The 23,583-nt window shown below is 39.6% G+C and overlaps 1 protein-coding gene across 5 annotated transcripts in view; it reads left to right on the top strand.

Moving 5' to 3' along the window:
* The window catches only part of ROCK1 (Rho associated coiled-coil containing protein kinase 1), a 185,185-nt gene that overhangs the window by 79,029 nt on the left and 82,573 nt on the right, over positions 1–23,583 (top strand). For all 5 annotated transcript variants that reach the window (XM_037892768.2, XM_037892769.2, XM_037892770.2 and 2 more), the window contains 7 exons: positions 1,558–1,658; positions 2,438–2,575; positions 4,116–4,291; positions 6,758–6,842; positions 9,307–9,451; positions 17,381–17,519; positions 19,875–19,966. In XM_037892768.2, coding sequence (XP_037748696.1) covers positions 1,558–1,658; positions 2,438–2,575; positions 4,116–4,291; positions 6,758–6,842; positions 9,307–9,451; positions 17,381–17,519; positions 19,875–19,966 — 876 coding nt within the window. The remainder of the gene's footprint in view (positions 1–1,557; positions 1,659–2,437; positions 2,576–4,115; positions 4,292–6,757; positions 6,843–9,306; positions 9,452–17,380; positions 17,520–19,874; positions 19,967–23,583) is intronic.

The following is a 23,583-nucleotide window of genomic DNA, read 5'->3' on the forward strand; positions in this document are numbered from 1 at the left end:
TACATTGGAAAGCAAGAGAAAAGAATATTCAAACCAAGGTATGGAGTTTTATGAAAACTCCTTGTTACTGGAAGTCAGTTGCATTCCTGCTGCTTTATTTTAAATTGGTCCTTTTTAATATGAAAATTAATTTCTGCATGCATCTTTTGGTTTTTAAACATGCTCTGTATGTAGGGTAACCAAGTCATTTTTAGTAGCATGCCAAATAATTATTTAAAAAAAATCTTGATTACTGGAATATCAGTTCCTCCCCTCGCAGTTCTTTCAAAACTTTCCTTTTTGGTCTAAAATTCTATTTTGGAAATAAAACAGGATTATTGCTGTGAATGTTTTATTAGAAATGGGGCTGTTTTAAAAGCCGTTTTGTGCTTGTACCAAAACATGAAGCTTTTCCATGTAGTCTCATGCCAGTGCTGACCCATATGGATTAAAATAGCCTGTTTTTAATCTATGACCAAATTTGGAATTAGAATATCTGCCCACTGGGAGTTTGTAAATTTTTGTAGTTTAAAGAATGATAGGTTTATATAAATAATTGCAATGATTCTCACTGCATGTTTTAAATTAAAATCCACTTTTTCAACTACAGAAAAGTAATAAAAGTACCGGCAGTTTGTTTTCTAAGGAGCTTGTTTAAGTGTGTTTTATACCTGTGGTATGGTAGTTTCTCAATCTTTTACATACATGCCCTTTTAATGATTATCTTTTTATATTGTTCTGTATACAAGCAGGTCACCCTAGATGCAGAATTTCCACATTCCAGTAGCTGTTTCCGATATTTGTTTTGAATGAGAGCTTTCACCATTTAAACTGTTTCTTTCTTAGTTTGATCGTGCAATGAAGTTGAACTGTGACATTTTTCTGTTATCCTGGTTATGAAAGTGAGGTCACAGGTTCAGAATACAGATTTCCATAAGAAGATGAGCAAGACCTTGTCTTAAACGTATCTTTTAATAAGCATCAGATGTTGTAAGAACAGTTATCAGTAAATGAAATGTAAATTGATTTTTGTGTTAAATCCAATACACTTGAAATATTTTCTTAATATGAAAGTTCCTTCCTAATAATGTTTTTAGTGTTACTCCTGGGTGAATTCTGCACACAATCTTTTTAAATTCTGTAAAATTCTGCATGTTTTGTCAAAATAACATAATATAATCACGCCAGTTTCAATTATTTTGGTAATTTATTTCAAAATACCTGTCAGTAAAAATACAGACAACAGAAGAGATTGAGGAAATATATTTTGAAAAACAGATTCCTTACTAGGCATATTAATGTAGAACTTTGTGTAATAATTCATTTGAACTACAATACAGAAATGGTGTAATTGTAGCATGACCTTTCTTTCGGCTTCCCTTCGCCTCCCCATCAGAATAAGTTATTCTGCAGGGGTGGGGAAGGAAATAATCTGCAGGGGACATTAATTCTGTGCTTGTAGTATTCCCCAAGGTGTGTAATGTGTAGCTCTGTAATAACCAGTATAGAAAGACAGTGAAGGCTTTATTAATGAATTACTGTACTGTTTTAATGATTTATATTTTTCTCTTTATACAGATAAAGACACAACTAATAAAATCAGAGATTTGCGCATGAAGGCTGAAGATTATGAAGTAGTGAAGGTGATTGGCAGAGGTGCATTTGGGGAAGTTCAGCTGGTAGGTTATTTCAGTGTGTAAATAGAGTTGGATTTTGTTTTATGCTACTCAGCGCTACTTACCTTTTTATTTTTAATAAGATTTTTTAAAAATTAAGCTAATCTTGTAATATTGGGACCGTAAACCTAGTGAGAATTTTATTCTTGGAAAGGAAGTTTTCTAGGATCTTAACTTTTAATACTCACATGCACAGACATCTGAGTTGAATGTGCATTTTCACTATACTCATCCTGGCCACTGCAACTCTAGGAATTTGTGAGGCAGCTCTTCAGCTGGCTCTGACAATTTACATCACCCAAGGAGCTGCCTCCAAAACCTGAACACAGATTTTACACATATAGCATTTTTTGTGTGTGGTGAGTTAACAACCAGGCCTGCTCATATTGAATCACTGAGTTGGGTAGCTGATGGAAGAGATGTAAAATAAGGCAAATGTGCTCTTCAAAATATTTGTTCTTTTTACATTATTTAGCAAAAATATTTACACTTTTATTAAAAACAAATAAATGTAAATTACAGAGCAATTATTGTGACTTTTATTTTTAATATTCTTAGCAAGTGTTCTATTCTGGTAGTTGTATTGTAGTTAAAAAATGCAATTTTATACCATGTAGATCAATAGAATAATTATTTTTACAAAAGAACCGTGAAGAATTGGATAAAATTGGTGAACTATGGTAAAATGCTCAAAGCAGAAAAAATATTGAATTAAATATCTTAATAGATCATCAATATGAAAAGTTAATCTATTTTTCTGTATCTTAATTTTATCTTCAAAGGTAAGGCATAAATCTTCAAGGAAGGTGTACGCTATGAAACTGCTGAGCAAGTTTGAGATGATAAAAAGATCAGATTCTGCATTCTTTTGGGAAGAAAGGGACATTATGGCTTTTGCTAATAGCCCCTGGGTTGTTCAGGTATAGTGATACCACTGTTAATATTTTTGATTATGGCAGCGTGATTTTGTTCTATCACTGGATGAATCACATTGTAACTGAAGAATTATATAAATGTTCATTTGTAGCTTTGTTTCCTAAGCAACTTACAAAACTTCCTTTTTCAGCTAAGTTGAAATGTTTTGTTAGGAAAAGCCATTGAAAATTTAAAAGCTGCAAAAAGCAATTGTAGTTGCTGTAATTCTTTTTAAAATTATATTAAGTAGTTATGTTCTGAATTAATATATGGTAAAATAAAATTGTTAAAATTGTTGTGCCTGCTTGACAAGAATTCTTTGTCTTTTAAAAAACAAGTAGTTGCACAAAAATATATCTGTTTTCTTGTGTCTTTGGTAAATGAGGTTAAATGCAAAATTTGAAATGAGATAAGAGAAGCCATAATTGAGCAATGTGGTATTGTAGATTTGTGATGATAAATGCAGTTTAGCCTGTATAATTTACAGTGTGAACTTTTTTTTTCCAAGCCTCAGTTTCTTCTTTGAAATATAAGGACTGGGTCTTGCAAAGACTTGCACATATGCTAACTTGCTCAGTGGTACTACTCTTAATTTTAAGAATGGTGCCTTCATCTTTGTTGGTTGATGGTTTAAATGACCTAACTTTCAAGCTCATGGAAGCCTTATTTACACTGATTTGGGAAAAAATCGTGTTAGTATTTTTCTAGAGAATGATTATCTGGAAAGATGTTTGCATTGTTTGCAAACAGTGTGTAAATTCAAGAGCCATTAATTTACTGGTATTGTTTATTTTGAGCAGGCCTATGCCAACCGATAAACATGGATTTGTACTTTTTTAAAAAAAAAATTGGAACTCACTTTTCAAACTGTATGATTTGATAGAAGAATGATAAATTTGCAATAGTAAATCAAATATAGTAACTAGGGCTATAAGAACGCTGCAAAAAATTCAGAAAAATTTTAATAGTTTTCATTCATAGCTTGTGCATTTTTGGTAAGCAGATCCACTCTCCTGGATTGCTTGATGCATTTGTTAGAAGATGACCAGTTTGTAGTTCTGTACAATACTTTATTTTCGTAAGATCCTAAATAAAACAGCTATCTAAAGAAAATATGCAGGCACTTCAGAAAAAATGCAGGCAGATATCTTTGATAAAATATTTCCTTTTTAATGTATTTGTAAAGTAATCAACTGTCTCATTTAATTGATGGAAGCTTGTTGCTCAGTTATATAGGTGTATATAGTCTGACGGTGATCTCAGTGTTCATTGAGCCTATCACATAGACTCTATCACAATCAGTCTCCTTTAAACTACGCTTTGGCAGTGTAAAGAGGCAGAAGACAGCAGTAATAGTGCCCCCTCTTCATAAGGGGAATTCTGGTTGACAAAAGCTGTTGGAATGGCTCTAGTAATTCTACTAATCTTTAAGTGTTAAAACATTTGCAGTGAAATTCATTTGATCAATGCAATATGCAAAATTTTCAAGCTTTTATATTAAGATGTACTGAATATTCAGTTACTTACTTTTGTTTGTTTTTATAGTTATTTTATGCATTCCAAGATGACCGTTACCTTTACATGGTGATGGAATATATGCCTGGTGGGGACCTTGTGAATTTAATGAGCAACTATGATGTTCCTGAGAAATGGGCAAGATTTTATACTGCAGAAGTTGTTCTTGCGTTGGATGCAATTCACTCAATGGGCTTTATTCACAGGTGCATATATAATTACTATAGTTAAACTAGATCTATATTAATCTTTACTTTGTCAGAATGTCTTTATAAGAATTACTTAATCTGTTTTTAAATTGTTGCTGGTATTATTACTTCATGGTTATTCCACTAGATACCTTAAACATTTCTTAGTGTGAGAAAATGCGAATCTGAGGTGATAATCTTCAAGATAAGATATTTTCAGCAAATTGACAGTACTTGAGTATTCTGTTCTCTGCCCGAGTTTGGATTTCTAGGATTTGCCCACTTTACAGGTGATAAAAACAAAACCAAGATGGATCTAATAAACTATCCCGAGCATTTAGTTTGGTTTCTTTCCTGAGTAGAGAAAGCACATGGTTTAATAACTGGATAATAATAGTATTTGGTAGTGTCCACTACTAGGTACTGTTATTTATTAGATGTGTTGTTGTAGTGCCTAGAGATCAGAGCCCCATGGAGCTAAGCACGGTACAAACACCTAGTAAGAGATAGTCCCTGCGACAATTTTTTTACAGTTTAAAGGAACAAGAAGACAAAGGGTAAGAGAGGAAACAGTACAGACAGGTAGAGTGATTTACTACAGGTTGCACAGCAGGTCTCTGACAGGAATAGAACTTGGACTGGGACTCAGGAGACTCAATGCCCTAATCCACTGGACCACGCTGCAATATTTGCATTAGAATATACCTCTAATGACATCTAATCAGTCTTGTTTTCTAATCAATCCTCACGTTATGATCGGATTGAATGAATCTCAGGATTGGGTGCAATCTTTCCATATTTGTTCTACTTGATGGGTGATCCACTCCAATAGATTTAATTTAGTTTTGTCTCCAAAGAGAGATGTGAGAAGAGGGTGCAAATATGAGAGCGATACAGAGAGAATATAGATAGATTGGTAAATAAAGTAGCTCTTTCAGGCTCTTACTAATGAGGTAACATTGAAAGAGCAAGTCATGGAAAGGAAGAATACTACCTGCAACTATAGCAATTATTTTTAAACTCCCTAGACATGTATTTCTGCCTATGTTTGTTCGTTGTGTCACGGGAACAAAAAATTAACATATACCATACTTTCGTTCGTAGTCCCCCTCTCTGATTTTTATCCATCCCTTCTTATTTGGAATAGCAGTGTGGCTAGATATAACACAACAATTTTAATTGCTTTTCTTTTCTTTTCTTTTTTTCCTGAAGAGAACTCAATCGTCATTGGTTGATATAGAAATAAAAAATGGCTACATAATCAATGAGAGGCTTGTCTTAGTAAATTACATATAACTAAAGTCCTGCAAATCTGCAGATATCCGTTTTATACTGGTGGATACAAATTTTGTATCCACTCAGGGCTCTACATATATATCCATATTTCTCATTTTTGTTATGATTCAAAACAGCAGAATGTTATAGTTCTAATTTACTAGACTATTAATCAAAATATAGAGTTGAAATAAAACCTCAAAACCACTAAACAAAGGAAGATTAGAATATTTGCTTTAGTTGAAAAGAAAGCTATCTTAAATACAAATTTTCTGCTGTATAATAAAAACAGCATAAGTTAATCAAATTATTTTGCATTAAATATGTATAGTGCATTTCATTGTGAAGGATCCCAAAATACTTTGTATACTGTATACATTTAAGAATCACTTAACCACATCTAAAATATAATCACATTGGGGGTAGATTATAACAGCTATTCCGTGGTTAGCATTTGTGTAAAGTTTTTGATTTTTTATTTTATTAATTGGGAACTGAAGAATAATTGCTTCAATTGAAAATATAGGGGTAATTTTAGGTTGGGGTAATGTAAATATCCAAATTGCAATTTGGCCAGGAGGTTAGGGTTAATACTTATGCTTGTCCATGTATATTCTGCTAGTGGTGTGCGTGTTCACCCTGCACTTCAGTTTAAAATCTTTGGGCCAGCAGTGCCTGTTGGAGGCCACACCTGTGGCATGAGTGTCTCATGCCTCCAACTGAAGATGTAAAGGCTGGGGCATCCCCTGCTCTCCCTTGGTTCCTTCTCACCACCTGTGGCTGCAAGTCGGAATGTGCTGTGTCCAAGCTTCTTTACGCACAGAATGGCATATTCTTTGTTATGTAAATAATTGTACTGAGATTTATCCAGTGGAGAAGAACTTTTTCATTAGGAAGGGATATGAGGAACTTGAGTTTGAAGAGTAATACCCAGGTTCTTGAATTGAACCTACATCTACAGAGTTACAGTTCACTGCCTTAATGAGAAGACAATACTTACTGATACTTGAAATTTGGGGGTAATTTGACTGAGAGTTTGAAAAATTGGAGTGGGGCAAAAGGAACACTTGCATTTTTTTGAAGTGTCTTCTTGCCATCTTAAGAGTCTTAGTCTCTTCTTGTCATGTCATGTCACATCAGAAAAATAGTTGTCTTGTTTTGGTAAGTGTAACTAATTTGTCAAATTAAGTATAATGTAATATTTTTCAGAGATGTGAAGCCTGATAATATGCTGCTGGATAAAGCTGGTCATTTAAAACTAGCAGATTTTGGTACTTGTATGAAGATGAATAAGGTTGGTATATTTAAACCTTGAATCTAGCACTGCTATTTGAGGAGAGCATCCAGTGAATATTGTTCTTTGGGATGCCATCTGCCATTGGTTGATTGACTTTCTCTGGTGCTTAGCACTGTTGTGTTTGAGAACCTCACATCTGTTAACAAATTTAGCCTCACAGCATCCCTATGAATTAGGGAGAAATTATTATCAGTTTTACAGATGGGATATTGAAGCATTAAGAGATTAAGTGCCTTTCAGTCACATAGGAATTCTGTGGCAGAGACATAAAAAGAGCCTAAGTGTCCTGGTACTTGCCTTAGTCATAGGAAAATCCTTCCGTATCCGAGTGTATATTAGTTTCCACAGTGTGTACAGTGGAAAATTAATTGTTGAATTGTGCACGATAGTTTCAGTACCAAGAGAGCAAATAACATTTGTATCCTCTATTTTTACTGTTGGTTAAAAGGAGACTGCTAAAAGTCCTGACACCTCTTAGTCTGAGACTGCAGTCCATGTCTCTGTTATCAACAGGGAGAGTACATAAACTCACCCCCCCCCCCCCCCCCCCCCCCCGGAATTGGGAAAAAGAGGACTGTTTTTTCCAATGTGAGTGAGTCTGAAATTCCTTTGTTGTACTTTCTTGTTTTTTCTTTTTCCTCCTACCTCTGTTCCTCTCGTTGACCTAGACTGCAGAGCGAGCTTCTTGTTTCATCTGCTTGAGGGGACTTAAGCTATTTAGCAGTGGTAAATAGGGGGAAACTAAAAGCAAGAATTTAAGAGATTTCTTATTGATCATTTTAAAAAAGTTACATATGATTGCCATCTAGCAGCCTCATCACAATTGAAAAGTAAAGGTTGATTCTGCTGCAGCCTTTTCAGTGTAAAGAATCAGGTTATTGAAGGACTTGTTGACAGCAAACCAGTGCAATGAGAAACATGAAAAGGAGCTCTTTTTAATTTGATGGAAGCATTTATGTCTGCTAATGTGCTACTCAAAGCTCTGAAGAATCAAATCCATATTGTTCCTTAGAAAAATCTTAGGTCATGGCAGTGTCTCAGTGGTTGCATACTGACTATCTCCTTCATGTCTTTGGTTATCATGTTACTGAAGTAAAAAAAGAAATGAACTGAAGCAATTTCTGTGTCAATTGTCTGTGATGAAACAATCAGTATCCAAAGTTACTGTGCCCTTTATGTGCTTATTTGCCATAACTTCACTCAGCAAAAATGTTTGTTGAGCAACCAGGTGAAAGAAATCTCAGAATTATTCTATTGGAATATGTCCTCATGAGGCCATAAAATAATAAATGATTTCCAAAGCAAGTTTGCAAGCACTATAAAATTTTTTTTGCTGTTCTCTACACAGTGTTATTGGTTTCTGTCAGACAGTACTGCATACATCAACATATACTAGGGGAAAAACCTTGAAATGGGTGATCCTTGATAGATCACATGTAACTGATAAGCACATCTGTTAAATCTTTTCAGGAACACTTGAATGAAGAACTTTGTCTAGCTGCTTTATAATAAATAAATAAAAGGCACTAAGAGCTCCTTCAAATAAGGCCAGACTTGGGCAGTATGTGCGGGCAGTTCCTCATAATTGCCTCAGATGGCTTTAGTGGAGTATCCTAGGCATGAATTTGGCCCTGTATGTTAAGCTTAATTGTATCTTAATTATGGCACAGTTAGGTAATGATGAATTTTGATGAAGAAAATTATGATGAAGATGTTATCCTTGTTTTTATTTTTGAGCGGCAAAGTACCAAAAAAACAAAAAGAAAAAAAGACATCCATCCCCAATAAATAGACTTTAGCATATACTGGTGTTGCAGAGGCAATTCAGTGTCTGGAATACACTTAATTTCACTTAAAAAAAAAAAAGAATTGCATGTACAATACTGGTTTTAAATTGGATATGTTAAGCAAAAATTTAGTTGTTAGCAACAGTTTTCCATTATGTAATTACATCTGCAAATCCCCTCTCTATGAATAGCGTGCCCTGTCCTATGGAGCCTAGAATCATTTCAGAACTGTATGACCAATAGAGAAGAGCAAGTGGGTGCTGACCATGAATCCAGTATTCTAAATCGCAACCAAGAGACTGCCCTTAATTTGTCCGTTCTTTCTCCATTGGCACAAGCAGCCACGGGACATTCCTTTCGGCCCTTGTCCCTTATGCAGTTTGTCTACTTAAGATTTCAAGTTTTAATAATTTTTTGTGGTTCTGTGGATTTTTTTCAGAGCAGTTTAATAGTTATTTAATAGCATTAAAATATATCTTCGGCAGATCTGGAGTTATGTGCTGCATTTAAAAGATATATTTTTAGAATGATAAAATGCCCACCTCAGACCAACATTTTCAGAAATTTCCATTGTTTAGGAAAGGAGTATTCATCTAGATGATAAATATTCCCTTAAAATGTTGTGCAATTCCCATTCTAAATATTTGAGCCTTACTGTTCTGTTTTCTTTGTAGGAAGGTATGGTACGATGTGATACAGCTGTTGGAACACCGGATTATATTTCTCCTGAAGTATTAAAATCCCAGGGGGGTGATGGTTACTATGGACGAGAATGTGACTGGTGGTCAGTTGGGGTCTTTTTGTATGAAATGCTTGTTGGTGAGTAACAAGGTCATCAAAGTTTTATGAGTAAAATTAACTGCACTTGCTTCTTGACTTTATGTTAAAATCACATTATGATGTTTTTCATGTACTTTAATTCAGAATTATCCTGCTTTACTGGTTGCCAGTAATTGTAGTATTTACAAAATATGTTTGTGTTGTACAGAGGCATCAGCAATATTATAGCAGTGGGCTTTTGTGGGTTAGTGGTGTTAATTTTGTTATTACGTTAAAGGAACTATTGGTAGAATTCCTTGCTTCTGATGTAGTTTTATTTCCCTCACTAGATACTGCTAAACCATCCCTTCCAGATATAATTTATCAAAAGGGTTTTTTTTTCTTTCTTTCTTTTTTTTTCCACTTGTGGAAAGTACCAAAATGCATCAAGTATCAGGTATTTTCAAAGATGTTTTGCAAGGAAGCCTAGTTCGAATGATCCTATAAGATCTCAATTCACCTTGCCTCCCATTTCAGATGAAACAAGTTGAATTATTTGCTGTATTAATACACTGGTGTATTATTCAGAAACAGAATATAAAAATTCCAGCATATGGCACTGAATAGAAGTTGGCCCAGTGTTGCTGACTCTGTTCTTGGTTATGGTTATGAGACCATTTTTTTAAAATGGGCAAACAAATTAATAAATTCACTTTCTCTTTCTCTTTGCAAGCATATACATCACAGGCTAAGGAAAAAAACTGAGAGCTCCTTGTTAAAATATTGTCAGCACTTCAGTGGTGGACACTCTAGAAACATTTAAGACTTCTCCCCTGAAGTCTTATTGAACATTAAGCACCTTAACAATCCTGTTTTGATTTGGATAAAATGAATCGGCACAAAATGTCTTTTTCACTAAATGGGATGCCTATATTAATAGGACTTACATTATTGTGGTTAATGATGCACCCAACTCAACATCTGAGCATATATATGTACCTATAATTATATATCAGTCATTTTGCCTGTAATAGATTGTAGCAGTAGCCACCCACCAAAACTACTACTTAATCAAGCAAATAATTGAGCAAATAAATTAACTTTTAAGTCATGGCAGGGTCAACTAACAGTCACTGGTGGACTGAGAGAAAGAAGGAATTCCATAATCAAGGTTCCAACAGCAAGAATTGACCATACTTGAAAATTCTTTAGAGCAGTTGTTAAACTCTGGTATGTGAGCTTGTTGTCCGTGGTACCTGAACAACAACAAAATTTTGTTTCAATGCACAGTTGCCACATGCACAGCAGTGTGTCAGAAAACATCCTAGAAGCAAACTGTACTCTCCTGGCTGCTTTCAGCCATAAAGATGAATAACATTCACTCATCATGCAAGCATGGTAGTTCTATTTAGTGGTGTGTTGTGCGCTGTGGCTATGTAGATAGGTGTCGTACTCTAATCTGGTGCATAGTTGACTGGCTTTGTGTTAAGACTAACCTCCTGCTTGTATTGGGCCTCGCAGGTTAAGCTACTAAGGTAAACTTGTGAAGTTTCATATCAGTCCACTAGAGAGCCTCTTATCTAAAAAGATGGTTGCATACATGGCTGGTTCAGAGTGGCTGCAAAACCTGCAGCCACAGGGAGCCCTGAGACCAAAAGACTGTCATGCAGGAATTTTGCTGTAGAGCAGGATCTCCCACTGTACTCCCTGCCCTTCAGACCCGGCAGCCTAACCCTTGCAAGGCTGTGAGGCAGGAGGCAGATGGAAAATTCCCTCATCTCTGTGCAGGGAAGTTGGGAGGCAGGGGTGGTTGGTTGGGTCTGGTGGATAAAAGCCTGGCTATATAGAACTAAGGTGAATTGCCTGGTTCTTCAAATTGGAGCCTCCTCCCACCAGGGGGAACTACTGTGCAATTTGTTCAGCACTGCAGGTATCCAGAGGCACTGCTGGGGAGTGGTTGGGAGCCATGCTGCTGAGGAGAAGAGACCTCCTGGAGCTGAAGCTGCATGATGCCCAAATAAAGCTCCCATTCTTCTTTGAGTACTTGCTCATGTCCGTTCCATGCTAGGTGTGCGCGTGCCACATGCACAGTTGCTGGAAATTTTTTCCCCTTAGTGGTATCTGTAGGACCAGCCCTAGTGCCCCCTGTAGCAACATACACGTGCTGGTATAAGGGGCACTGCCGGATCTGCACCCTCTCAGTTCCTTATTACACCCATGATGGTTGCTTGGAATTACCTTCTTGCTCTTGCAAGGCTTTTCCAGTGGTTTGGACTCTGTAGTCTATTCTACATAATTTTTGCAGTTAGTGTTTTTAGTTATCAGTTAATATTAGTGTATGTAGTGTAAATAGCAGTCCCAGTTGTCAAGCGACGTTGGTCCAGGGACTGGACATGGCCTGGTCCTCAGGCTTCAAGTCATGTACATCCTACAGCAAGCCCATGCCAATGAGTGATCTGCATTTGAGCTGTCTAAAGTGCCTTGGGGAAGCTCACATTAAGGAGATCTGCAGGGGCTTCAGACTGCATTCAGAAAGACAGGGATATTTGGTCTGAAGGCTTTGCTCATGGAGGCAGCCCTCAGACTGTCCTCGGAGTTGTGCCGCTCCAAATCGGGGCCAAGCACTTCAGCCTCCAGGTGAAGTGCTCCACTGGCACTGTGCTCTTCCCTTCACCATTCTCCATTGCTGATGCTGAGGAAGAAGCATAAGAAACAGCTCGCTGAGAGAGGGCACTCTCTGGTGCCAAAGAGGGCCAAGCAGGGAGCAGCTGATGCAGTGAGACCCGTGCCGGGCCACACGTCTTCCCCAGAGCCATGGTTGGCTCTGGTGACTCTGTCTAGGGCACAACTTGGGGCTGGAAGCTGAGGAGCTAAAGGAGTCCACGCATAGCCTGATTTATATCCTGGCTGCAGGGGATCCCTCCAGAATGGCCCTGCCAGTCAATGAAGTGCTGTTGGGGCTGATAAGGGCGCTATGGCAGATCCCCTAGTCTCAGCCCCCTACCTCAAAAAGGGCAGAGACCAAGTACTGTGTACTGGCTAGTGGGTTTGAATACATGTACTCACATTTCCTCCCTCCCCCTGGTGGTGTCAGTCTCAAATGAGTGGGACCCCAAAGAGCCCCACCCCAAAGAATTAAGAGGCTGGATCTGTTCAGGTGAAAGGTTTCTCTGGAGGAGTCTCTGCACCTTGAAGTCTTTAAACCATGATTTGAGGACTTCAATAACTCAAACATAAGTTAGGGTTTTTTTTACAGGAGTTGGTGGGTGAGATTCCGTGGCCTGCGTTGTGCAGGAGGTCAGACTAGACGATCATAATGGTCCCTTCTGACCTTAAAGTCTGTGATTCCGTGGGCAACCTTTAGTTTCGTATCTCTAACTAGCAGGTGCTGCTGGGGAGGTCTGATTTTAACCTGTGGGACTCAGTGCTCAAGTTTAGGGACTCTGTGCTGCTGGAGTCAAGGCAGGAGTTCATGGTCATCCTGGAGGAAGACAAGATGGAGGCTAGGGCCTTCCGCTAGGCAGTTCTGGATGCTGCTGACTCAGCAGCCAGAACTATGGAATCAGCGATCACCATGAGGCGCTGTTCATGGCTCCAGTCATCAGGCCTCTCGCATGAGGTGCAGCAGTCTGCTTAGGGTACCTCCCTCTTTGAGGGTACCTCTCTGTTCTCCGAACAGATGGACTCCAAGCTTCATGACCTCAAAGACTCAAGGGCCATGCTTTGCTCCTGAGGCCTCCAGGAAGCATTTCAGGCCTCAACAGCCTCAACGGGTTTTCGGGGCAAACAGGCGGGAACCCTAGAAAAGAAAAGGAAAGGGTTATAAGCATAGTCGGTCCCTGCCTTCTGCCTCAGCTTCCCAGTCAGGCTCAAGTAGGTACCCGGTGGGATCAAGTAGGCCTTTTGAAGGCACGCCCGAGGATGACATACCAGACTCGATTCAGGATCCATCCCCCATTTTGTTTTTGGACTGCCTATCGCGCTTTCGCCCTGTGTGGTCCTACATAACATTGGACTGTTGGGTGCTCAGTACTGCAACAGTTTGTTACATCCTGCAGTTTTCATCCACCCCTCCATCCTACCCCTCCAGTCCTGTCCCTCTTCAGGGACCCTTCTCACAAGCAGTATCTCATCCAGGAGGTACAAGCCCTCTTATGTCTAGGGACTGTAGAGGAAGTTCCTTGAGGCTTGAGCAGGAAGGGGTTTTACTCCTGATTTTTCCTAATCCCGAAGGCCAAAGGAGGCCTACTGCCCATCCTGGACCTGTATTGTCTCAACAAATACCTCAAGAAATTGAGGTTTGGCGTGGTCTCCCTGGCCTCCATCATTCCCTCCTTGAATCCAGGAGACTGGTACGTCACCCTCAATTTAAAGGACACTTATTTCCACATCTCCATGTTCCATGGACAGAAGATTCTTTAGGTTTGTGCTGGGCCAATGCCACTACCAATTCAATGTTCTTCCATTCGGTCTGTCAGCTGCCTCACGGGTTTTTGCGAAATGTATGGCGGTGGTTGCAGCCTATCTCAGACGTTGAAGTGTACAAGTCTACCCGTTCCTCGATGATTGGCTGATCAAAGGCCGCTTGTGGGTTCTGGTTCAGCACAGCATTGGCATAGTACGGGCCACCGTTTGAGCACTGGGTCTGTTAATAAACACACACAAATCAACATTGGTCTTGGTGTTGAGAATAGAGAGTATTGGGGCAGCACTCAACTCCACCTAGGCCAAGGCCTACCTATTGAAGGCCAAGTTCCGAACTATGTCGGATCTAATCGCCTGGGTTACAGTTCACCCACTTACAACCACCCTGGTGTGCCTCAAGCTATTAGGTCATATGGCAGCGTGTACCTAAGTGGTGCAGTATTTGCGGCTATGTCTCAGACCCCTATAGACGCGGCTCATGTCAGTCTACTCAATGGACAGATACTGCTTGGACTTGGTTTTCAGAATTCCAATGCCTATCTTCGCTTCTCTGACTTGGTGGAGAGAACCGTGTTCTGTGATGAAGGGGTGCCTCTTGGTGCCCTGTATCTGACAGTAACCTTGGTTTCAGATGTGTCAGACCTGGGGTGGGGAACCGACATTGGCAGACTCAGGACCCAGGGTCTTAGGACCCAGGATGAACTCTCCCTGCATGTAAACGTTGGGGAAGTCAGAGCGATACGCTTGGCCTGCCAGGTGTTTTTCCCCCCCAGCTCTCAGGCATGGTCGTGAAGGTCTTGACAGACAACATGGCCATGATGTTTTACATCAACAAGCAAGGGGGATCTTGATCCTCAGCTCTGAGTCAAGAGGCCTTCCGATTGTGGGACTTCTGCATGAAGCACGGTATTCATCTTGAGGCCTCGCACCTCCAGGGAGACTGGAATGCATTGGCAGATCATCTCAGCAGGTCCTTTTCCTCTCGCCATGAGTGGTCTCTTCACTCAGAGGTCACCAGTGTTATCTTCCAGAAGTGGGGAACTCCCCTGGTGAACCTGTTAGTCACCAGACAGAACAGGAAATGCCACTGGTTCTGTTCTGTGCACAGGCTCAGTAAGGGCTCCCTTTCCGATGCCTTCCTGCTCTCATGGGCAGATGGCCTGCTGTACGCCTTCCCACTGATCCCCTGGGTTCACAAGGTTCTCCTAAAGATCAAGAGGGACAGGCAAAGGTTATCATGATATCTCTGTTATCTCATGATATCATGATATATCCAGCGTTGATTCAGCATCCTTCTGGACCTCTCAGTGGCACTAGCAGTCCCACCCCATCTGGACTTGATTTTGGAAGACCACGGCTGGTTGCTTCACCCAAACTTTACCTCCCTATACCTGATGGCTTGGCTGGTGCGTCACTGAACCCTGAGGAGCAAGACTGCTCGAATCAGGTTCAGCAAGTCTTTCTAGGTAGGAGAAAGCCAAGTAGATAGTCTTGGTGGATGGTTAGGTAGAAGCATTTCACTTTTTGGACCTCCACATGGAATCTTTCTCCATCTTGGTCTTCCCTGCAGTCCATCTTGAAGTATCTGCTCTACCTGAAACATCGAGGTCTGGCTCTATCATCTGTTAATGTTCACTTGGCAGCCATCTCCACCTTCCTACCTTCAGTACAGGGCAGATCAGTCTTCTTGCACAAGATGATGATCAGGTTCCTCAAGGACTTGGAAGACGCTGCGTACAGTTCATGACCTGATTTTCCGATGGGACTTAAACCTGGTCCTATCAAAGCTCACGGGGCTCCCTCTTCCAACTGTTGGCATCTTGTTCCTTACTGCTCCTCTCTTGGAAGGTTGCCTTCCTAATGTTGATCACTTTGGCCAGAAGCGTTTCCGAGAGCAAAGCCCTGACATCAGAATCCCCTTCTATGATGATCTTCAAGGACAAGGTTCAGGTGCAGTCCCACCCGGCTTTCCTCCCGAAGGTGATGTCGCAAGTCCATAACAACCAGGACATTTTTCCGCCAGTCTTCTTTCCAAAGCCCCACAGCACTGATGAGGAACATCTGCTTCATACGTTAGATGTTAGGCTGGCCCTGGTCTTCTATATTGAGATGACTAAGCCCTTTTGCAAGTCTACACAACTTTTTGTAGCAGTAGTGAAAAGGATGAAAGGACTACCAGTGTCATCCCAAAGACTCTAATCCTGGATAACTGCTTGCAGCTGAGCTTACTACGAGCAGGCAAAGGTTCCGCCTCTGGCCATCATGATCGCTCATTCCATGAGAGCCCAGGCTTTGTCAGCAGTGTTCCTCACACAGATAGCAATCCAGGACATCTGCAGAGCCGCAACATGGTAGTCTGTTCATACCTTCACATCCCACTACGCTTTCATGAAACAGGCCCGTGACGATGCCAGTTTCAGGAGAGCAATGTTGCAATCAGCATGTCCATGAACTCTGAGCTCGGGGGTATTGCTTGTGAGTCATCTAGCGTGGAATGGACATGAGCAAGCACTCAAAGAAGAAAAAATGGTTGTTAACCTTTTGTAACTGTTGTTCTCAAGATGTGTTTCTCGTGTCCATTCCATGACCTGCCCTCCTATTCCTCTATCGGAGTTACTGGCAAGAAGGAACTGAGAGATTACAGAGCCCCGGCATGTTTGCAGAGATTGCAGAGACCCTAGGGCTGGTCCCACGGATACCAGTAAGGGAACTGTGCATGTGAGATGTAAACACCTAGCATAGAATGAACATGAGCAACGCGTCTCAAAGAACAACAGTTACAAAAAGTTAGTAACTGTTTGTTTTTTTTCCAGCCAAGACTCCCCACACTTGTCTACCTTTTTTAGGTCCCTCTCCCCACACTTTTACATACGCTTCTCATTAATGGTATTTTTAAAATTTTCTCTAAGAGCTATTCAAAATGTTATGTTTTTCTTGATTTCCATTTTGTAAAAATGGAAGCAAGGCGAACTCTGGCTCGTGTTCAACAATAATCCAGATAACTGCAGGAATGTCAAAATTGAATTAGAAAAATTAAAAAATCGAGCCATTCAATGAAGTTCAGCTGCATACCAGCATATATCAAGACATCTTGTGACAAATTTGTTTCTTGTAATTTGAGTAACACGAAAGACGGGTAATAATGGGATCTTCATTGTGTTTCCTTTTGAGGCATTGTCTGAAAACCTTAGATGTTTTAAAAGGATGTTATAATCAAATGTTTAAGGTTCCTTAGGCATTTGTTTTACTATAGAGCCTGGAAATACTTATTTTATACCTATTAAGGTCTAAAACGAATGTGCACAAAAAGTAGAAACTTGCACATTGTATGTCAAACATCAAGTTTTTAAGTAAGTGGTGTGCTATAGAACTCAAATATGGGGACTATTAGTAGATATTTTTATTAAAGAAGAATGTATGCACTTCTAATTGTGTATGGGCACTGAGAACCTTCAAAGGCACAGTGTATGATAAAGAAATAAAATGTTCTAAATTAAAACTTCCACTACTTTTGATATTTACATTATATTAAGATATTTAATTTTTGAACTGCTGTTTCTTCAGGTGATACACCTTTTTATGCGGATTCCTTGGTTGGAACATATAGTAAGATTATGAACCATAAGAACTCTCTTACCTTCCCTGATGATAATGATATCTCTAAAGATGCAAAAAACCTTATATGTGCCTTCTTAACTGACAGGTAAAATAGCTCAAAGTTTTATTCAGAATTTTAAATAAGTTTTTGTTGATAACATTTTCTCCTCTTGTGACCAAAACAAAAAAAGCATTTTGTGTATACATGATTTTCTAGTGGTATTCTAAACTGTTGAACAGTATCAGAAACATCCATTGTTCTGACCTTTTATATAATATATTTCTTCTACCATATAGACACTGTCACAGATGTGAGGCCAGCTGTACCTTCTTTCCTTTTTCTTGTCTCTCTGAGTGCACCTCCATTAGGTTTACTTATTTTCATTTTTTTCTTTTCTCTTCTCCCCTTCTCCTGCCCTCCACCTCTCTTTACCTTTCTTGGGCTGGTATCTCACAATTTCTCCCCTTATTTGACTAGGATACCTGTACACTACTGTGTGTATTTCAGCTGCATATCACCCCATAGGCCTGACTAGGTTTCACGCATCTGCATTTCCTCCGTTTGGGAACCTGTGAATAGTCATATTGACTAAAGCCTTAAAACAGACTATTTTTATTTACTAGTTGGAACAAAACATTATAGAAAAAAAAGATTTTAAAACAGCCTGCGTATTTAGTCTCATCTAATCTTATTCTTCACTATAAACTTCGATAGGCTTTTCTTTTAAGTTACAAGAACCAACTCACATTCTCTTAAAAAGTAAAGATCATGCGTGTGTGTGTGTGTGTGTGTGTGTGTGTGTGTGATTCTGATTCCGCAGGTGATAAGGGCAATGGAACCAGAGAATTTTGTTGGTTCAGTTGCTAGCATCTCAAATGATATTCCACTCTCATCAATAGGGCTTGCAAATAAAAATAGACTTGAAATGTCAATTTGGCATTCCTATCTTAAATTCGCATTTAATTCACAGTTTGTACACATGAGAAGTGTTTTTCATCATGGAAACTTGCTACATTGCTAACTGGAAGTTGCTTGATTTGAGAGTAAATTAATAACTCTTAAAAACAGAATTACATGCCTACCTGGGAACTAATTGAAAACATAGTTGGGAAATCAATCTTTTAAATTCCATAAAAAGACAATAGGAAAGTTAATTCTGGACATTTCAAATTCAGTGTGGGATTTTGAGAGCATGGGGTTAAATGTTATCCAGGCTCCAACAGTGTAAGCAAATACCTAGGTGAGTATATGGCAAGAGAAGAGAGAATCTTAATTTTTAAATACAATTTTCTCTTACTTCAGAACTTTTTAGATTATTATAAGGGTAACATTTTATTTTATGGTAGTCTGGTGGACTACAAAAAATCTAATTGTAATAATTTATTTCAATTTTAGAGTGAACATTTTATGTGGAGTACCAGTGTTAGTTTTTATCCTTGCCATTACCTCTGCCCTAATATTGTTGTCTGTTTCTCTTCCTCTCATTTCGTCTTTCTCGGTCTGTCGTTTTTTTCCTTGTCTTGCCTTCTCAATCTTTTTCCCTCTCCCCTCTTTTTATTGTTTTCTTTTTTACCTGTCTTTTTCATTTTCTTTTGCATTGTAGCCAAGTAGCAGTGGTCTGCACATGGAAATGCTGCATAGGAAAGTTGACTGAGTCATATGGAGCAGTGTTATTGATTGGTTGGTTCTGCTCTTTCTGAAAGTGTGTGAATGCTGTCAGTGAATACTGTTTATATCGTAAAGAACTTGGACAAGAGATAATGATCCTGATTTTCCTCTCACCTACAGCAAATGAAACTGACTTTTATGGAGTTACTGATTTACAACAATGGAAGTGAGAGGATAATTGGGCCCAGTTTCTTAAATTAAAGGGACACTTCTTTAGCTGCAAATTTGATAGCATAAGGCCTTGTCTACATTAAAAAATTTATTTTGTATGCCCAAAGGTATGAATTTAAATGAATATAATTGTATCAGTATAACATCTCCTTTTAGGTACTCTAATTGTAGAATAAGAGTGGAGTTCATTGGTTAGTTTGTTTAGCTTATGTCACTTAGCTTATGTCACTTATAACTGTGGCATATCTGGTTTAAGCTAAACCAAAATGCCATAGCTATACCTGAATGAGAGTCCATATATATGGGGGTGGGTGGGGAAAGGGAGCGATGTTATACAGATACGACTATATCAGTATAACTAGTAAAACTTTCCTGTGGTAGACAAGACCTAAGACCAGATTGCATTATGGGATGAAGGGAAGAAACGCCATGAACCTACTTGTGCTGGTATAGGGCATTCTGTGTTTCAAATTCATAGAAACTAGAGCTTTTATACTGCCCTTAGTTGGCAGATGTAGACTCTCACCTCTAAACTCTAGGATATTTGAACTCGTTAAAGGAAAGGAAAAATCTTACATGGTGTTTTTTTGTTTTTGTTTGTTTTTAAACATTTGTTTACAGGGAAGTGAGGTTAGGACGAAATGGTGTAGAAGAAATCAAACGACACCTCTTCTTCAAAAATGATCAGTGGGCTTGGGAAACTCTTAGAGACAGTAAGTAGTTCTTTGTACTAAGCAGTAATATTCTCTTATTTACATGGTGTATCAGCAAAAGGGCTGTCACCTGTCTGTTCTAATGGAAGGCTTTTTTCTCTTTAAATACTGAATTAATGTAATTAACATTTTGCTCAATACTTTGCTAAGAGGCAAGTCTATTTAGATTTCCCACACAGTTCAAGATTTTCTTCAGTCTATTTTTTTTCTTTTAGCAAATGCTTAGACCAGATCAGTTTCTTAGCAATATTGTCTTCTGTATTTATTATTCCTTAATTCATAATGATATCATAAGCTTCTGGAAGGTAAGTGACAATAGAAAGTTTTGACATGGGATTAAAGTGTCTTAGAAGTTTGTGGTACAGAATGCATCTGTCTGCTTGCTTATTGGTTTGAGCCATAGAAAGCATATTATCACTGTGCTTCAGGAACTATATTTTTTAAGCACAATGTTTGTCTGAGTTATCTGAAAAATTCTCCTCTGGCTCATCACACAGGGGAGCTCAACTGGTAACTTCTTGCTAATCATGTCTCATTTTGAAAGCCTGGGAGCTGGAGGCAAAGTTTTCAGTATAGGGTCATTCAACTCTTGCATTCTTTCTCCCACGGGTCTGACAAAACCACGTCAGTTTAACCTTTAGAACACAGTGTAAAGCCTGTTTGTTCAGGTTTATGCCTGGGAGGGTAGTGCTGTGGCTTATTTATTTTTATAGCTTGATTCAGGGTTGAATCTCTTCATCTTTATTTTTATAAAGATTATTTAAATTTTTTTCATAAACCGAACTCACAAGGATAAAACTTTTTGTATAAGGTAAGAACTGTGCAGTCACACTTTCTCAGAGTGGGTGGTATGAGGTCATGCTCATCAAGCCCAAGGAGGTAGATTTTTACGGGAGAGGGTAATGGCTGGTACTGATGTAGTTCAGTGTTCTTTGAGTATATGTCAGTGTGGATCCCATTGTAGGTGTGCATATACCTCATGTGCCCAAGATTGGATTCTTTTGAATAGCAATGTCCATTGGAACTGTGCGTGCGCCCTGAGCCTCTTCATGCTCTGGTGTGAGGGCATAAAGGGTGGAGCGGTTTTGAGCCTTACCATCTCTGGCTTGTATCTAAGCTACCATTATCTCTTAGTTCTGTGGTCAGTTCCTCTTTGTTAGAACAAGGTCTAACATAGTTTCCCCTTGTTGGGTGCAAAACTTTTTGAGTTGGGAAATTGTAATCTATAACGTTTAGAAATTCCAAGAGTGTTTTAGTATTGGCACATGTCACTCAAATTGAAGGACCCACGTGATCGCACAGGTTTTTTTTCCTGTATAGACAGGTGCGCAAGGAAGTGGTCACATCCTGTTCCCTATTGTGATTTGGTGGTCTGTAGCAGACACCAACTAATAGCTCATCTTATGCTTTATCTGTTAGGACATTGATCCATGAGCATTCGAGATCATTTTCTTCCAAGTTGTTAGTGACTTGAAACAAGTAATCCCATTTTTGATGTAGAGAGCCACTCCACACACCCCCTTTGCCCACTCTGTACTTCCTAAATAGATTATAACCGTTGATTTTAACATCCAATCATATGAATCATCACACCAGATTTAAGTAATACCAACTAGATCAAATTTATGCTCATGAACAATTCCTCTTGTTTGCCACCCAGGCTCCTAGTGTTAGTGTATAGGCAATTCAGGAATTTCTTCTCCATGTCCTTTGGGCTCTTGACTAAATTTGTTCTCAACATATTGATTTTGTGCTAACTGAGTGCTCGTATCTTCCCTCTTTTTACCCTCTTCTTTGCTATTAGTTTAACCCCCTGCAGACTACTCTAGCCAGCCTGTCCACAAGGAGATTGGTCCCTCTTTTACTGAAGTGGAGGCCATCCAGACAACAGTCCCCAAACTATGGAGGGTTGCCTCCCCACCTACCCCCCACACTTGCCTGCGGGAGCATTTCCAATGCATGCCTCCTATCCACCCTCTTTCCCTGTTCCTTTTCAGGGACTTCTTATCATGACAGCCTGTTTAAGTATTGTGTGTAGGAGCTGTAGAAGACATAGTGCAAGAGTTCAGGGAAGAGGCTTCTACTCCTGATATTTTCTTATCCTGAAGACAGGTGTGTTGTTTTTTTTTTTTTGTTCTATCCTAGACCTGAGGAGACTGAACAAATACAAATGCTGCCTCAGAATCAGGATGGTAACACTTTCTAATTCCATCACGTCATGCTCAAGAACTGTGTGCAACTCTTGACTTGCAAGATGTATATTTCCATGTAGCCTCCATCTGGCCCAGTCATAACCAGCACAAGGTACTGCCATTTGGACTCTCCACAACTCTGAAAGTCTTCACAAAGTGCCTATCAGTAATAGTGACGTCTCAGAAGAAGGGGCATTCGCTGTTACCTTACCTGGAGGATTGACTGATCAAGGGAAGATCCTAGCAGGAGATGGCGGCAAGCTTAGAATTATGCCATCTCCCTGTTATCTCAATTGAGCATTCTGGTGAATTACAAAAAATCATTTCTCTTGCCACTGTAGATGATCGAGTTCATAGGAGCCTTTGTTGACTCCAGGTCGATGAAGGCGTACCTTCCCGAAGATAGTCAGCCTACCTTCTGTCAGTGCAATCACTAGGGCTCAAGAAAGACTCAAACATGCCCACATGTGTCTGGGACTGCTAGGCCATATGTTAGTGTGCACATATGTGATGCCACTTGCCAGATTTCATCTGTGACTTCTCCGACTTTGGCTCATATTGCTCGGTTTCCCTGCAGAACACCAAATGAGCAAGAAGGTCATGAGTCCACCTCACATTTGTTGCTGAACTGGGATGGTGGAAGGAACCCACAAACATGTGGAAGGGTACTGCTCTTCTGCCACCTCTCTGACAAGGACTTTAATCATGGATGCCTCAGGGACAGGTTGGGGAGCCAACCTGGGTCACTTACAAATGCAAAGGACCTAGTCTCCAGAAAACAAGGAGCTCCACATCAATGTTCTGGAGCTCAGACACATCAGGGTAGCATCCATGACAGTTTTATCTGTTTTTCAAAATTCCACAGTGCACGTCCTGGCAGATGACACCTCTGCCATGCTCTGGATAAACAAGCCAGGAGGCACAAGCCTCTCTCTCCTCTGTCTGGAAGATATGAAACCCAAGCAATGGTGCCACCCACACAAGTTTACCCCCGTGGCTTTTCACTTCCCAGGAGTTAACTTGGTAGACTTCCTGAGTAGACCATCTGTAATTTCTCTTGAGTGGTCACTGCAGATGTCCATAAGAGGTCTGATATTCCTTTGTTACAGTACCTATTTCCCACCAATGATTAGAACTATTCCAGACCATGCCTGAGTCTGGGCTTGATACTAGATGCCTCCTTCTTCAGTAGTCCCAAGGCCTCCTATATGCCTTTCCGCTGATTTTTTCTGATATTCAGGGTGAGTTCCAAAATCTGAGGAGAAAAAGCCACTAATGTTCTCCTAGATGGCCTGATGGGGTAGGAACGTGGATTCTGCTCCCAGTGCTGGAGGCCTTGGGTTCAAATCCCCATCTGGCTGGCTGTGGTAGGGGAGTGAAAATTTCTGTACCTAGAATCTATTAATGTAAGCTCCATACTGGCAG

Source organism: Chelonia mydas, chromosome 2 (genome assembly GCF_015237465.2).
Source record: "Chelonia mydas isolate rCheMyd1 chromosome 2, rCheMyd1.pri.v2, whole genome shotgun sequence".
NCBI classification, from domain to species: Eukaryota; Metazoa; Chordata; order Testudines; family Cheloniidae; genus Chelonia; species Chelonia mydas.